This window comes from Aspergillus alliaceus, assembly GCF_009176365.1.
Source record: "Aspergillus alliaceus strain CBS 536.65 unplaced genomic scaffold BDW43scaffold_73, whole genome shotgun sequence".
Classification (NCBI taxonomy): domain Eukaryota; kingdom Fungi; phylum Ascomycota; class Eurotiomycetes; order Eurotiales; family Aspergillaceae; genus Aspergillus; species Aspergillus alliaceus.
In genome coordinates, this window is record NW_022474756.1 from 1 (window position 1) to 16470 (window position 16470).

General features: G+C 47.7%; 6 protein-coding genes across 6 annotated transcripts; 2 read left to right on the forward strand and 4 right to left on the reverse strand.

The window, feature by feature from the left end:
• Nucleotides 1-24: 24 nt before the first annotated feature.
• On the forward strand, nucleotides 25-411 carry BDW43DRAFT_292603 (uncharacterized protein; the record flags this gene model as incomplete). The annotated part of the gene is made up of 1 exon (XM_032043739.1): nucleotides 25-411. A coding segment is annotated over one exon (189 nt), but the record flags the coding sequence as incomplete, so codon positions are not given.
• Nucleotides 379-1411, reverse strand: BDW43DRAFT_233241 (uncharacterized protein). The gene has a single exon (XM_032039554.1). It carries the CDS (start codon nucleotides 1214-1216, stop codon nucleotides 626-628), a length of 591 nt encoding a protein of 196 aa, XP_031894764.1. The 5' UTR covers nucleotides 1217-1411; the 3' UTR covers nucleotides 379-625.
• A 3822-nt stretch (nucleotides 1412-5233) lies between these two features.
• On the reverse strand, nucleotides 5234-6234 carry BDW43DRAFT_292606 (uncharacterized protein). The gene is made up of 2 exons (XM_032043740.1): nucleotides 6002-6234; nucleotides 5234-5922 (listed from the first exon to the last, which is right to left on the reverse strand). The coding sequence occupies exon 2, from the start codon at nucleotides 5774-5776 to the stop codon at nucleotides 5516-5518; it is 261 nt and encodes an 86-aa protein (XP_031894765.1). The 5' UTR covers nucleotides 5777-5922; nucleotides 6002-6234; the 3' UTR covers nucleotides 5234-5515.
• A 3562-nt stretch (nucleotides 6235-9796) lies between these two features.
• BDW43DRAFT_323394 (uncharacterized protein) lies at nucleotides 9797-11146 on the reverse strand (the record flags this gene model as incomplete). The annotated part of the gene is made up of 1 exon (XM_032049735.1): nucleotides 9797-11146. The coding sequence occupies one exon, from the start codon at nucleotides 11144-11146 to the stop codon at nucleotides 9797-9799; it is 1350 nt and encodes a 449-aa protein (XP_031894766.1).
• Nucleotides 11147-13658: 2512 nt separating this feature from the next.
• Nucleotides 13659-15547, forward strand: BDW43DRAFT_316341 (uncharacterized protein; the record flags this gene model as incomplete). Its single annotated transcript, XM_032048275.1, has 5 exons — nucleotides 13659-13955; nucleotides 14021-14335; nucleotides 14577-14659; nucleotides 14705-14958; nucleotides 15099-15547. 5 exons carry the CDS (start codon nucleotides 13659-13661, stop codon nucleotides 15545-15547), a joined length of 1398 nt encoding a protein of 465 aa, XP_031894767.1.
• A 61-nt stretch (nucleotides 15548-15608) lies between these two features.
• BDW43DRAFT_233273 (uncharacterized protein) lies at nucleotides 15609-16357 on the reverse strand. Its single transcript, XM_032039555.1, has 3 exons — nucleotides 16286-16357; nucleotides 15976-16223; nucleotides 15609-15924 (listed from the first exon to the last, which is right to left on the reverse strand). Exons 2-3 carry the CDS (start codon nucleotides 16177-16179, stop codon nucleotides 15670-15672), a joined length of 459 nt encoding a protein of 152 aa, XP_031894768.1. The 5' UTR covers nucleotides 16180-16223; nucleotides 16286-16357; the 3' UTR covers nucleotides 15609-15669.
• Nucleotides 16358-16470: the final 113 nt, after the last annotated feature.

A 16470-nucleotide genomic window follows, 5' to 3' on the forward strand; every position in this document is an offset into this window, starting at 1 on the left:
TAATTGCAGCTCGGAGAGCCGCAGGTAGTAGGGGAATAGCGTGCTACGGCGCCGCAGGTGGCAGGAGCAGAGGACTGGGTTTCTATTCAACGATCTACTACCATACACAGAGGTTGATCACTGGTTTCTGAAGCCATTGGGGTGCGGTAAAGATTTTACCGCAGCGGGTAGCACGTGACCCGCACGTGCTACTATATCACCCGCAGGCGCTGTAAGGTGCGCCTAACATTACCCCCCTCTCTCGGAAAGCCCTGGCCTCAGGGCTTCGTAGGTGCTCATTTATGCGAGCGTAGAATCCTGGCTTATGCGGGGTTGGTTGCGGGCGCGTGGTGTAGGCGTTCGGTGGTTCTGAGCAGTGTGTGATTTCACGCTTGGGGATAGCCTCACGTTTTCCATTTCGGGAAGTATAGGGGTGTTAGTTGCGTTGTACAGGGTCCGATCCCGATTCCTGCCGCGCGCCCTATGGTATGAAACGCTCGGTTCCATTCACTTGCTTGATATCGGGCGGCGATGTTGTGTTGTGGTTGCGTTGTGCCATTCACTGATTCCGTTGCCTAGGCGCCGCTTGTGTTGGACGTCACCTGCCATACAGCGATTTCTCACACGCTGTTCCTCATTCCTTTTCTCAATCACCAACCTCTCCTACACCCATGGTAAGCGCCTCGTTTTCCGCATCACGCCGCGCGTTCAGGTCATTCTGATCACAGTATCCTATTCTGCTCATTGCGTTGCCCGTATCTTGTGGTTTTGAGGTCTCCTGAGCTATCAGGTGTGGCGCTGTTGCATCCGTTGTCCTGCTGATGATTGTGTTCTGCGTTAAGCTCTTTCCCGCTTCCTTCTTAGCTTCGTTTGTGGGCTTGCGTGTATGCTGATTCCACTGGTGTATTCGACAGATGGCCAAACATCGATCTGCTGCCGCTCGTACGCTCCGCCGCGCCAATAGGCGCAAGAAGAAGAACCGTGCCCGTTGCCTGCGTTGCCAGCAGGCTTCAGCCCCTGCTGCATCTCCTCCTGCGTCTCCTCCTGCGTCCCCTCCTTTTGGGGGCTTTTCGCCGAGTCCGTCCCCGGTCCCCTCTTCGGAGGAAGCGGTTGCGCCACCGGGTTCCCTCAGCGGGGATGATATCGCGCTTTCAGCTTCCTTGAGCGGGGAAGACCTCTCGCCCCCCCTCTCTTCAGAGGATGAGGCCCCCTCATCTTCGGAAGACAACGCGGGCATCCCCTTGCCTGAAAATGGTGGGGAGTGGTGCCTGCGGTGTCTCCGGCGCTGCAGTTCGGCCCTATCAGGGGTAAGTGTTGCCTGCGTGGTCCGCGAGGGCCGTCGTGTCTGTTTCTATTGCGCAAGCGGTTACCACCGTTGCGTACCGGCAAGTGATATCTCCTGATCCCCGATACTGGGTTGTGCTGATATGTGCGGTAGGTGCCCACTGAGGCCATTACGCAGGCGGACACGGTATTGGTGGCACGTTACCGCTTTGAGCAGTCTCCATCTGCCATTGCGACGAAAGAGGCTCTCAAAGCTGCGGTTCGTGCCCTTAACGCCGCTGTTCGTCCTGTACGTGTGGCACCCGGTGCAGCCCGCCGCGGCGGTGGTGGCCTAGGTTCAGGATCACCGGCTCCTTCCACTCCACCCCCTGCGAGCCCCCGCCCTCTCTACCAGCGTATGCTGGGTGTATTCATTTCTCCCTTCAAGTGAGTCCTCTTCCGCTGAGCGGACTCCGCTGGAGCTGACCTGCGGGTGTAGAGGATAGAGTGTTTTTGTCTTTTGATTATGATTAGGATAGGTGGGGTGCGGCCTTTGGGTATTTCCATAGTTTGTTTTTTTTTTTTTTTTTGGCAATTTATTCCCGCTGCTTGGTGAACTGCGTCCGCAATGTAATGGTTTCATAGGCCCACTATAGACATCAGCACTCTAGATGCGGTCAGTCTTCCCTTTCGTGCGCTGATATTCGTCCAACGCTTGAGTTTCTTGCACATGCTCCAATGGTTCCCAGGTGTCATCTGCGGGTGTATATCCCGCCCATCGGACTAGATATAGCGTTTCTCCATCCTGGGTGCGTTTTTCTGCTAAGATGCGTTCCACCTCCCATTCTTCATCTCTGTCAATCGGGATAGGTGGTGGCCGCACCTTCTGACCTTTCCGTTGGTAGTATGGCTCTAGTAATGAGACATGGAAAACCGGATGTAAGCGGCGGTATCATGGCGGTAGCCTCAGTTTATAAGTCTGCGTTCCCCATGCGTCAATGATTGTGAACGGTCCTAACTGGCGGTGATCTAATTTAACATTCGGTCGTACAGTGGAGATATTCTTTGCCCGCACCAGTACTTCATCTCCTATCTTAAACCGCATATCTATACGATGTTTATTGTACTGTGTTGCCATTACGGTTTTAGACTTCTCAAGCGCATTTTTTGCTATGTCATGTATCCACTGGAGCTCTTTGGCTCTTTCTTTTGCTTCCAGAGCTTTCACATGCGGTAATCCGTTATCAATATCAATCCGCAGATTTGGTGTGAAGCCCATTAACATATAGGAAGATGTTACCTTAGTGGCACTGTGGACCGCAGTGTTATACATATACTGCGCTGCTGGTAGCCAGCGGGCCCAGTTATCCTGAAGGAAATTGCAGTACGCGCGCAGGTAATACTCTAGTGTTTGGTTCTGACACTCAGTTTGCCCGTCTGTCTGTAGGTGGAAAGCGGTAGACAGTTTCCGCTTTATTCCTAAATAGTCACATAGCGCTATCCAGTAGTGGCTGGTAAATACCGCATCTCTGTCAGTTACCAGATGTTGCGGGTTCCCAAATATAGGGACTATTGTAGTATACATCAACTCCGCAAGATGTGGTGCGTCAATATCTTTACTGCATGGGATATAGATAGCATATTTAGTCAGCGCGTCTACCATGACTAGCAATGCATTATAGACCTTCCTCTGCCACTTACTAGAGGGTAATCCCGTAATAAAATCCATGGTCATGATATCTCCCTGCCTTGCAGGGATTGGGAGCGGAGCTAATTTCCCATAAGGTGCATGTCTATGCACTTTGATGCGTTGACAGGTATCACATGTTTTCACATATTCTTTTATATCGGCGCGCATATCATGCCAATAATACTTGTGTCTGATAATGTTATAGGTGCGGTTGAAACCAGTGTGACCCCCCTGCGGTAGATCATGATTTGTTCTTATGATTTCTTGAATTATTGCTTCAATTTTAGGTATGTAAACCGCACCCTTATACCTGAGAAGCCTGTCTTCATCTATTCCCCAGGGCAAATTGCCTTGCTTCCCCTGACCCTCTTGCTGCGTGCGCAGATATTGATTCTTTGTTTTTGCATCCTTCTGTTAGGTGAAGCGGATAAGCTCTATCATTGATTCCGCAGGGTCAGAGTATGCTGATTCAGATCCGATTGCTTTGGCAACCGCAATCCGTGGCACCCAGTGGTCTAGAATACTGGTAACGCCGGCAGCGCGATTCTCATCTACAGGTGCGTTTTGATCTCCTGCAGGAATTTGTTGCTCTTGAGCATTTTCTCTTTTGCTTTGGTGCCTTTTCGCCTGTTCTGCTTGGGGTGCGGGACTTTTCCCATTGGGTGCGTCTTCCCAATTTATGGCCTCCCCCATTGCCTGCTGTAGCTTTGCCTGTAGAGTTGGCAGCATTGACCGCAGGTTGATTTCTTCTTTAGTGGGTATATAGTCAGGTCTTCAACTAGGCGCATCTGCGGGGTTTTTGTCCCCTGGGCGGTGCTCTCAGGGGAAAGATGGGCAGGATGAGGCTGTATCAGCTACGCGTACGTAGCCTACTGAGGACCGGATGCCATTCCGATAGGTGCTCAATTCTATGGACGACTATATCAACTATCTTGAGCGCTTCTTCTCTTCTTCCTCAACTACTAATGGGTAAAGCCCTCAGGGGCTGAAGGAGTGGGTGATCCGGCCAAGCCGCTAGGCGATCACGTGTCTCCTATAGATTCATATCAACAATAATCATCGATGATCGGCAGAATCCTCACCGTCCACTTACCGCCTCTAGACTAGCTTGAGAAGCTTCATGTTCATACTGCTCTTTTCCAATTCTAATGAATTGTGATCCATCCTATTCAAAATATGGATTCTGACGCAGATCCATCCTGCTTAGCCTATGTATCCACGCTCGATTCCGTTGAAACTGAGTCTAGATCGGACTCAAATAGGGGGAAAACTCCAATGGGCTCGATGACATGGGCCCATACGCGACCTGCACGTGATGAAGAAGTTTCATAAAAGCGCCCCAATCAAGTACTGTGTCCATTGGACAGATTCACCGTACGGTACTTCAGTCACTACAAATATGCGAAATCATCTTAAATCAAAACATCAGATCTCTATCCTATCTGTTCCAACTTCCAAGCACACTTCAACAAACTGTAGTCCACCAACTTCAGCAGCTTTATATTAATGTAGAGTCCTTAGGTCAAACGCAAAACATTGATACGAAGGTTTTCTAAAGAATTGTAGACCAGGATGTTATTGATGAGGAGTTAGACTCATTAATTGTTATCCGAAATATTCCATTTTCCCTTGTTGAATGGCCTGAATTCCATGCTCTTTGTCGAGTGCTGATTCCAGAATCAGAGGACAATATTATCACAGCACATGCCTCAGTCCCCAAGAAGATTGAACAATCATGGCAAAACTACAGAAGGTTAAAAAGCTTTGGGAGGAGTATTGGGAAAAGGCTCCTAATTACATGGTTATGCAATCATATGAACGGAATACTAAAGAGCTCGATGATTTCGATCGGATTGCTCAAGTCTGGGCAAGTTTGCTCGGCCAGCAAGCCAAGGTGGATACGAAGATTACAATTTTGAGTCGCCATATGAGGTTCGCACGGGTGCTCTCACATGGTGGTGTCAGGATCAACAGCAAAAACGTTGGCCAAGCCTGTCAAATATGGCGATTGATATCTTATCAATTCCAGCAATGAGCGATGAACCAGAACGAGTTTTCTCAGGAGTCCGTCGTACAATCTCATGGGAAAGGGCTCGACTATCAGCTGAAAACATTGAGAGGATAGAATGTTAAAAAAACTGCCAGAAGAGTGAGATTGCAGAGAAGAGATACCACTTTAATTAGATTTTGTTGTCATCGAAGTCCCTAACCGTAAAGCCATGAAATTATCGATGACAAGCTTGCTCTGGTTGTCTATAGAAACAGCCCCCTAGACACAATAATATTACCAATATGGCCGGGCCCTATAGAAAAATTGATTTTCATAGATTACAGTTTATCGCTACAAGTCTGCCTGCTACCAACTCTCTGCTGAAGCCAAAATACTCCAACCCGCATTGTTGACCCACGAGATGGCATATGGACTGTGATGATAAAAGTTTATAAAAAATGATTCATAATAGCATATCACAACGTGAAAAAACAAGAGAAGAGAAAAGAAAAGGAAAGAAAAGGGAAAAAAGAAACAAAGAAAAAAAGAAAAAAAGAAAGAAAAAATATAAAAGAATAGCCGCATCCATCAGATCAAGCGTGACTGACGGAACCAACTTCTGTCTCTGGTGGCCGGTCCTTCGACCGTGCAATATACCAGAGTCGATCGAGACTTTGTTGGCGCACTTTCCGTAAATAGTTCCTCTGGTCTACAGACATATCGCGAGGCGGAGGCGGCGCAGGGTACATCATTTGACGGATTCCACAATATATCATGACCGTTATACACATGCCGAGTATAATGAGGCCGACAATCAAGCTCCCATTGCCGTCATCATTGTTGTCGTTCGCCATCGTGCGAGAAATTTATTTAGCAGACCGTGTTCAGTAATCGAGGGGCCACAGATCGAGCAACACTCTTGATAGTGGTGAAGGCTTCGTGCGGCACGAGTTTGCACGATTTGAGGTCTCAACGGTCATTCCAGGCCAACACCGGTATTCTAGCATCTGTATTAGATTTGAAATATTTCTGAAAGAATGAATGCACCAATGGACAAGAGACCAGAAGCTGAAAGTTACCTTTGGACTCTTCTCAACCCTTGACCTTGTAGCACCTTGAATATGGGTGAGATTCCTTGATGCGCTTATTCAAGAGTGACGTGCCAAGATGGGAGGCAGAAAAAAACAACACAAATCAGCGAGTGAGACTCTTATGGGATTGTTTATTCGTCCCAGAATCAATGAACTAAATGTGCAACAAGTTGATAGGCTGTTTCGCTATGGATGCGCTGTTCTTCGTTGTGTATTCGCGTTATGTCCGAGTGATAAGCAGGTCTCGAGGGCTAAGGGCTTCCATCCATTCCCTCTTATGTCCTCGCTTCCCAATATGTCCTATTTTTTACAGGGATGTCTCTGATTTAATTTGCTTATTTTAAGATTAGTTTCAAAAATACAGTCGTATCAATGCTCCCGGATCCTTTGGCTATTAGCCAATGTCAGCCTTAGCCTCTAGGCCGGAGCCATATACTTGACCTATCTGGGTTATTGACGTCAGGTTCCGAGCAGACCAATGGAGTGGATGGGCTTAGCTAGTGCTATAACCAATCATGAGTATAGCCTGTACATGCTCGCTCCACATCTGAGATGGAGCCCCTTTAGGAGATAAGGCTAATGGCTTAGACTGAAGTGAAATCCTTGAGGCCACCAACAAGAGAAGAGAGAGAGAAAAAGAAAAAAAAGAAAGAAAGAAAAACAAAAATAGGGTAGCTGTGAATGGACAGGTTATAAACTGAGCTTTACAATGCGACTATGAGCCCCCACTCCGACCTTAAAATAAGTGTAAAGAAAATACATATGATCTCTAATGGTCTAGATCTTAAGAGACGCCTCTTTTTATAGGCACCAGGCTGAGCGATAAAAGATACCTACACAGTGATATGCCATATACCATCAAATATCGAGGATTTTGAAATAGTTAATCTCCTGTACGAGCATGGAGTTGCTGCAATATCCATAAGTAAATACAATTGGCTTGACACCACTCTATGCAGCATCGTCTGGCGGGTACCTCGAGGTGGTGAAACTTTGTACGAGCACAGAGTCGATGCAGATCTCTCTAAAGGTGGACTCGAAACTATCTCCGTGTTTCCGGGTACCTACCATGGAGACACGCTAGCACACGCATTGTTAGCTTGGTGATAACCCCGGTGAAAGGAGAGCATTTAAATGGCGGGCCACTCCTGGAACAGTCTATCGTGGCTTAACGCGTTTTAGAGTTAGGGCCTGAGTTCTCATCGAGGGAGTGTTGGGGACGATACTCGTTCCAAGTTCTAGCTCTACAGCGACAAAATAGATAGTGCAAGAGAAGAGAAGATCAGAACAAGATAATGGGATTGATATCCTGCAATCGCTTGTTATCAAATTCGCGATCAACTTGTGTGTGAAGCGGCCACTAACCACGGGCCAGCGGATCCACCTAGAGATGCTCCCGGATTCCATCCCACCAACACGCACGGGGCATGATGGTGGGAGCCGACATACCGCCCACCGCCATATTCCCACGACGACAGTCAATCTGGTCTTGAACAGTCTGGTCCGGCTGCAGTCGGCCGGGGCAAAGACGGATGCGGCTGGCGGCCTTGGAGGGCTGCGGAACGTCTTCGCTTGACCGGTGGTAGTAGAAATCGAATTGTAGGATCTGGATCAACCAGGTTAGGAAACTGAGCTTGGTGCAACGCATAACCCCGGCCATAGAAAAAGTAAAGATAAAAATAAAGGAGAACATTACTATTTAGAAAGACACGAAATAGAATGGAGGAGGAGAAATAAACAAAGAAAAGAAAGTAAGTACTTTGAACTCGTCGCGATCAATATCCAGGAGCTGCTGCATCCAATTGCTTACCCACCGTTGATGGACTATCACCCAGTGAACAACGTCAGTCAAGCATCCGGACCTTTCGGGAGAAGAGCGCGATACGTACCAAAGTCTTCCATCTGTCAGAAGACCATCAATTTTCAGACCATTGCCCGACGCTGTTGGCTGGCCTGCACCAACATCCGAATGTAGGGGAGCACCCGCAAGGATCCGATATCCTCTACGATAAAGAGGATAAAACTACGACAGGTTACACCGTCAGCTATACAGGCCTAGCACTAGAACCGGCGGCTGTTGCGGAGACAGGACGATGCGTCGGCATAGTTTGGCCGTCAGCCCGGACTCCCGCGCCCGGGTCAGGGCATGCAGCTTCCCGGTGGTCGGCAGCGTCCTCCGAAAAGGTCACATAGAAGAAGGGCAGTTGGAGTGCATATCGCAGTCCCATCAGCAGGACCCAGACCTGGACATACTGGCCCGGGGCGGTATCCCAGTGGTGGGGCACGGTAATGGCTTGCCAAAGCAGGTCCTCGACCAGGCGGACTCGAAGGCGGGGCCAGGGGTGGCCCCATAGCTTCTTCCAAAGTGGCAGCAGGAAGCAGGAGACCACACAGAACGCCCACCACAGGCCGACAGCACCGACGAGGTACCAGAAACAGACCAATCGCGATCTCCCCGAAATGGAGAGCCAGCGTGATGGTACCGGTCATTGCCAGGAGATAATGGGTTTTCAGGGCAAACTGAGGGTGCCGTCTAAGCACAGCGTGCAGCGAAAGTGGTTAGATCAGCGAGACAGCAATGACAGCCTGGTCGTAGTTAGCCCATACCGATTTGGGAAGGGGAGGAGTGGAGGGGCAAGGTTTGGCCCTAGTCCGGTTGAGCGCTTCATGCGGGCAGGGAGTTCCAGTACCAGCAGCGGGGTGTAGGAAATGTGTGCCAGCAAACGCGCGGGGCGGCCAGCTGCCGCCAGGGCAGTGGCAGCGTGAAGGACGGAATGCAGCGCACCGGTCCGGCCCATCCAATGATGGAACCAAGATACGGTCCTGCGCTCGATGCCGAACACATCCGCGAGAAGGCCAAAGGTGGGACTGGCCCACAGCAGCATCATATAAACGACCGCCAGCACTCTCGCTCGTCGCTGCACCCCATCCCACGCGTGCATCCAGAGTGCCAGTGCGAGAATGTTGGCCGTGAGGAGAGCAACGACCCTAGCTCCGAACAAACCGATTTCAGGGTGGTAGGCTGTCAAGAAGGAAAAAGAACTCTTTCCAGGACCCCCACTGACATCTCCGCGTTCAGTTATGTTGCCATAGAGAATCTATATCCAAGTGCCAGAATATTAACCGGCTTCTCTTTCAGCACACGGTGCATGAGGGTGCCTTTTAAACAGAACTTCTCTATATCTAACCGCTGTTCATATAGAAACTTTCTCCACTTCAGTCCTCAAAGTTCTCATTTAAGTATTTGCTACTATCACCAAGATCTGCACTAGGGACCGTTTGACCCGGTTCCCCACATTTACGCTCTTACTCGAATCCATCCGAAGACATCAGGATCGGTTGATGGTGCGCCCCGCGAAGGGGCTCCCGCCTCCGTTCGCTTTCACTGCACGTACGGGTTTGACACCGAACACTCGCGTAGATGTTAGACTCCTTGGTCCGTGTTTCAAGACGGGTCGTTTGCGACCATTATGCCAGCGTCCGTGCCGAAGCGCGTTCCTCGGTCCAGGCTGGCCGCATTGCACTCCCGACTATAAGGTGTATGGTGAAGCAGTGAGACAACGTTGTGGCGAGCTTTTTGGTTGATTTTGATGTTTTCTAGCATTGCATGTTGTTTCGATGTGTTTATAAGCAGATTTCTTATGTCTACTGCATTGGGTTTGAAGGTTTATGGCGTACGGCTCAGATTCTGCTTCAACGGCGAAGCGCCTTCATGAGTAAATATCTAGCCGTAGGCTCTATCAGGTTACTAGAATCTTGATTGATTGGTACGTTGATAAAGACCTATTTCTCCGTAACCCCGAGATTATTTGTCAAATTTCTCCTCACGGCTGCTAGCCATTCATCGACGTACTCAGCCGTGTAGTATGCCTCATTGAAGCTAGCGCTCATATGCAATTTCCCATTCCAACTCCAACAGTGGACATATAACTGCGGTGAAAGCATTTGTCCCATAATTGAGAAATCCTCCACTGCTATAGAGCCGTAATATGGGTTTAAAAATCGCTCGATTACTCCCAAGCTATTAAGGTTCGGCTCAGATGGCGGGGGTGCGTTACAATTTGGCGTTAAGAGCATCGTAAGCTTCTCAATCCAGGGCATGCGCACAAACAGCATTTCGCTCTCGCCCACCGTCCATGACTGGTGATAGATGGGATGGAGAACACCGGTGATGTCACGCCAAGGGGCCCGCGCGTCGATGTTGATAGGAAGTGCTGTTACGCGCAGTGAAGGCGCATGCAAATTCCCATCAAAGGGCTCGGGACAGTGCTTGCGTAGACTGAAGACAGCTAAGGAAGTAAAGCGTGAAGCCGGCGAACCAGGGTTTGCACACGCTGTCTCCACAATTGCTGATGCGTGCATAGCTGTTGTCATGGTGATTCCTTGTTCGCGGGCTGCCTTCCGCAACGCCGCAGTAATATCGGCGGAGACGACTTGCTCAACTCGCAAAGTGTTGCCCGGTAGAGCCATTGAGTCGCCCCTTTGAGGTAATCCAATAGAAGGTTGGCCCTCGAGAAACGTCCCAAGAAGTTCGTCAGCACGTTTCTCCCAGCTCGATTCCCAAGCTGTTGTTGATACTCCTAACACTTCGCTCAACGTAGGAGTCAGGTTCTTGGCTTCTTCGCCATCGAAAGTGGTGGGGAGAGAGGACGGGCTCTCCAGCTCAGATAGCAGTTCGTGCAACATCATGGTTTGGCCAATACCGTCCCAGCGGTGGTGTCCTGAAACAAGAACGAGCTGGCTACTTGCTGGGATCCAGTGACAGGTAGCATGGGAATCTGAGAGCCAGAGTTTGTGGGTGAAGAGGTCATCAGCAGAACGTGCGTCCTCCTCAATCCGGCAGGTTGAATTGCACCAGTCATCTAGTGCCCTTTCATCAGAGACAGGGTAATACCTCTTCTCTCCGTTGTGCAGTTCCAGTGCAATGTCTGGGTGCCGAAATCGCAATGCCTTCCATGCTTCACGGAGTCGGCCTGGCATGCCAAAGTCAGAAGGAAAGTCGAGTCGCACATTCCCCATAATCAGGTAATGCTCGCGGCCGAGTGGCTTTCCCATATCAGCAGCCGCCTGGAAAAATCTGTCGTGACAGTCTAGTGGCCGGCTCCAGTATTTACCCTGTTGCTTCCAAGACATCGTAGTGTGAGAGTAGTGCGCTCACTTATGGTCTGGTTTGTTTTGGAAAGCAAAATACAACTAATGATAGAGATATTAATAGCCGCTATATACGTATGTCTATACTAACTAGACCAGCGTACGGCTGAACGCGGTGCCGTACAATGCCATATGCGTACCATGCAAGGGAGTTACAAGTACCAATTCTCGCTGAGCCTTAACGTAGGTTTTGGCTTACCTCTTCTCTTGGACACCCTATATGATCAATCATAGGTTCACATCACCCAGCTATGTTTTTATGTAAATATTAGTCTGTGTGGGTCGAGATTTAAGCGCCAGGAAGTAGAGAACATCCCATTTATGCGTTTACCGAGGCTATTAACTTCTCTACCCCTCCTCCACCGCGCGTAGAATGCCACCTAGTTGATCAATATTTTTGAGCATAAGTGTCAGGGCCCAGGCCGAACCCTGCCTGAGACACCAAGTCAGCTTTATTCACTGTTGATCCGATCTCACAACACAATATCCTATAGTTCCTGTAAGATATAAAAGGCTTGATTTAAAATCAGTAGCCTTTGGTGCTATGCGGCCCCGCGTACGGGAAGTTATAAATGGTATCACTATGCTTGGCAATATATTTGGTGATTCTGGAAAGTTTGGATGCAACGCTGCCTCTCCAGCGTTATGACCAGGCTAGGTGCTTGTTAAAATACAGTTCTTGTCTCTACCTACACTGTAGGATCTGTTCTTTCTATGACTAATTCACTGTTGTTTGCGCTGTTTGTACATAGCTTGCTATTTCCCCCACAACAATTCCTTCTCTTTCCGCTCACGCTTGAAATTCTAGATAAGATAGCACCAATATCATCATATCGATCGGCCCTCACAGAGTCATCCTTTGAGGTCGGGATCACTTATATTTACCGGATTTCCCATTTTTCTTTGTGGTTTCCGTTGCAGATTCATCGCGTTTCGCAGTCGCAGACGGCTCCAATGATGTGTCACTAATGTTACCGTTTCATCACGAGTTTCAGGAAGCTTTAAATGATGTTCCTGAATATATTTCGTTAAATCAGGAAGAAACTTTACAAAGAAAGCAAGATCTCGTTCTCTTTCTGGTTGCCTTAGGAAATGTTGTTCTAAGGCAGCCAGATAGGCATGAAACTCTCGCGGATCTTGGTCGTTTCGTTGCCGAGCTCGTTGGGGTTGACCTATCGTATCGGGTTGCTATGTGGCTTCTTTCCTGATCAGGGTGAGGTCCATTCGGCGAAGTAGGGCCACGATTTCTCAGAGTCTCGTCGCTGTTCTCGCGCTTTTTCAGCAAGATGACCATACTATGTTTGCCTACAGATCGGGGACATGTGAGGAAGGACCGCAAGAATCTTTTGATCATCCTTTCTAAGGCGCTTTTTGGCCGCTTTGGAAGAATATTCTAAATCAAGAATCCATTCCTACCTTTGCTGTAGTTTGAAGTCAAGAGTAAATTCAGGAATGTTTTTGAATACTTTAGCGGTACAGCTATCCTTTGACGAGGCTGAACTGGATCGCCGGCGACTTTTTGACGGTTCCCCGAATTCAGTCTAGTTTCCAACCGTCGAATCGTTTCCTGAAGATTCTGAATAGTTTCGCTTTCGTTTGATCACGGATTCCAGAACTCGTTTCCGGGAGAGTTTGAAACGAAGATTGCATCTCTTCCTAATGGGTTCTTGGAGTCGATACGTCACCGTCAGAGGATCGTGATGAGGGAGCCATGGGCATCCTTAGGTAGTTGGTTAAAGAAGAATCAGAATTGTCAAGGATATCTACTATCCAGGGTAGAAGACCTGTCAACTAGGTAAGGATACGTAGACTAAAGGAGAAAGAAAGATCAAAGGCAGGCAGTAGATACTATTCAGACAAGAGACTGATCCTTGCCCTCTTACTACTCCTAACGGTTCACTAATTTATAGTTGATGGTTTAATGCCTAATGAATTTAGGATCTCTATTAAAATCTCAACCTTCTATGGCCTGATATTCCTTATTGGTGGCCGATTTGTCCATGCACCTGCAGAGGGGGGCCACGCGCATATATAATAGTGACAACGCTGTGGCGAGCGTTTTGCATGATTTTGATGTTTTCCAGCATTGCATATTGCTTTTTAATGTGGCTATACGCCAATTTCCTAGGTCTACTACATTGGGTTTTGTTACGGGACGAATAAGCTGTTCCAATCTAAGCGTGCCTATTGAACGAGTACAGTTGTGATAAGTGCAGTTACATAGGTGGCGCTTATTCCCTTCGATGCCGCCTTATACACACCCACCACCTTTTCGACTTGGCTAGGAAATATCTTTTCTGCCCATGAGCTCTCTAGCCCGAGTACCTCCGTAAAGTTGAACCAGAAGGACGAGCTTGGCAGTGTACAATTCGTGACAGCGGGAACCGGTTTCATTGAAGCTCCCTTGGCAGTATCCATAAACTATACAGAGGACAGTGGCTCTCCTCTTTCACGGAAATCAGATAAGAGGGGAAAATCATCAGTAACTAGGAGAATGCTTACAGAACGAGATGCCCAGATCGATGCTGAACAGGCTTCTGGACAATGTCTATTTTGGCGAGAAGTGTATCAAATGATGCGTTGTCCTGGGCCACCCTGCCGCCATGAAGGGCAGTATTGCTGGCTGGACCCTGTTGGAAAGAAGCATTACAAACTTAGAACACACCATCTGAGGGGACTTGTCAAATACATTGAGGGTGGAGGCATCTTGGATACGCATGATGATCTCCTGACGACGTCCGTGAACAGCTCTATTCAGGGGAGGCACAACGCCTTGAAAAACACTAAAAGAGTCTGAGGCATTCCGCAAGTGGATCAACATGTCTACTAATCAATATCAATGTCCTCCCCGCACAGTCATCGCAAATTCTATCAGACAAACCTATTGCAGCTGAACAGTTAAGTTCGAGTCCTGACTGTATCGATACTGTGGATATTCCTGGGTTCCTAGATGATGCAGTGGAGGAATATGCCAATTGGCACCTATCACGCGTGAGCCGTGAGCTTTACAGAGACCATATTAAGAAAGCACGTGATGTAGCATTAGAAAATGGCTTCGACCTTAAGCAGATTTCTGGGGAAAATCCGGACTTCTTCGTCAAACAGGGAGTGGTAATCGGTGTTGCGCGCCGGTTCGTTAGCGACATCCAAAACTGGATCAACCAATGTGGGGTACGTATGAATCCTCAAGAAGTGATATGCTAAATAGAGCCTATTATACTAGACTATAACTGATTAATAAGTCTTATGATCAAGCTAAATCATTGTCGCATTTATTCCCGGAACTGTATGAACTAAAAGCAGTTTGTGAGAAACAGTAATGTATTATACCCCAATAACTCTGCTAAATAAGTATATATTATTAGTGTCCTAGATGCACAGTATAAGGGCTCTGACCTGAATAAAATGCCAGGTTGTACAAAAACAGGCAAAATGTTGGCCAGCGATACATGGATATGGCATCATATTTTATTTGTTTGTCGTGCCCTCCTCCTTGTAAGTCTCACCGTATTATCGACAATTAGTATGCTGACAGGGTAGATATGAGAAATACTTAACAAAAACGGGTGACGTTGATATCGTCATCTCCCACTTTCTCAAGGTAGGCTTGAGTATCGATAACAACGCAAAGCTAGCTGGAGAAGGTATTGTGAAGAGTGTAACCGGCCGTTTTAAAGAACAAGTCTTAACTCTTGTGAATATTTACAGGACTCTTCCAGTCGACTCTGGCTCCTCGAAACGGAAACGCAGAACGCCCAAGGCTCCAAGGAAACGTGCTGCTCGCAATATCCCAGGTAGCCCGAGAAGGACTGAACCGCAAATTGAGCAAATATAACCTAGGAATACCTATAGAACACCAGGTTCCTCTGAGACCTCTAATATACTCGGTATATTGGACAAAGTTCAAGCCTTGAGCGTTGCTAAATATTGCAAGACCTCTACGAAAAACACCCCGATAAAAATACTGCAATACTAAACACCGGCAGTCAAACTACTTTATCAGAGGCATATGAAACTGAGCAAATGCCTGGCATTGCCAATGAAGTTCCCGACAATACGGCAGTGTCATCCCTTATGGGTCCAACACAGCAAGAGACACAACTGACGTTCTTCGCGTCACCAGAAGCCACGAGGCAATCACTCTCAGAGACCCAAGTAGTGTCTGGCCCAGTACAACATACAACAATGCTTGTCAACCTTGATTCCATTAATGCAGCACATCTAATGCAAAACTTTGACATGATATCATTTGCCAATGCAGCAGAGTTAATGCAGAATTTTGACGTGACATCATTTGACCCCCTGACTGCCGCCCAACTAATGCCAAGTTTTGATCTATTTCCTCCGCTGCCCGATATCAGATACCGCGATAACCAGACCTAGGACTATTGTACAATCATTATATAGCGGCACGTGTTGACAATACCCCCCAAAAAAGAAAAGGAAGTACCTTTCAGACCCAATGATATGCGAATAGTTTGGCAATAATTTTTACTAGCAATCCATCACCTTATATCAGATATGGCGAGTGTTACCAGTTTACCCCCAGGTTGAACAACAACATCACATTCCTTCAAAACAATGTAGTAGTGCTTTATGTCTACCTCCGCATCACCTATAGTAGACTTTCCTTCCGCAATAAGAGGGTCAATTATCATGAAGTCAGTTCCAATGGGTATTGTCCCCGGGAAAAATACGAGCCCACCACGCCTGGCTTGAGATATTTGCTGAGGTCGGTCAGGGAACTTCGTTGCATACTGCTTGATACCGTCAATGGCTTGATTATAATGTGATTGTATGCTTAATCAGACCTTTTTGTAATCGAGAATAATCTCATGGACAAGTTTAGAGCAAGCACTTCCTTTGATAAAAGGAGGATTATAACTCATTGCCGGTGTATCAGTTGAGATCCTCTCAACATCCCTTTTGACTTCATCACAGGCTTGCAACTTCTCGGATACAGCTGACCTCTCTATAGGCAAAACAGCTGGAAGGGTGGGGAGACTTGCTGACATTATGCGGTACTCAAGTACAGCTACTTATATCATAACTGTGAACTCTAAGAAGTGTATAGTCAGACCACAGCCTACATATATATCATAGCAGATAAGTAGATCATACCATAGAGATTCTATTCCACTTTGTTATGGCACGATATATTCATAGTGGATGTTCACTTGGCGGGGTAACAAGTAACGGAGGAAATATTGTCGCGGATACAGTTTGATGCCCAATAACCCCTCCTCTCCCCGGCCTCGGTACGGGATCACGTAGTTCCGAAATCCTGTAACCATCTATTCAAATCA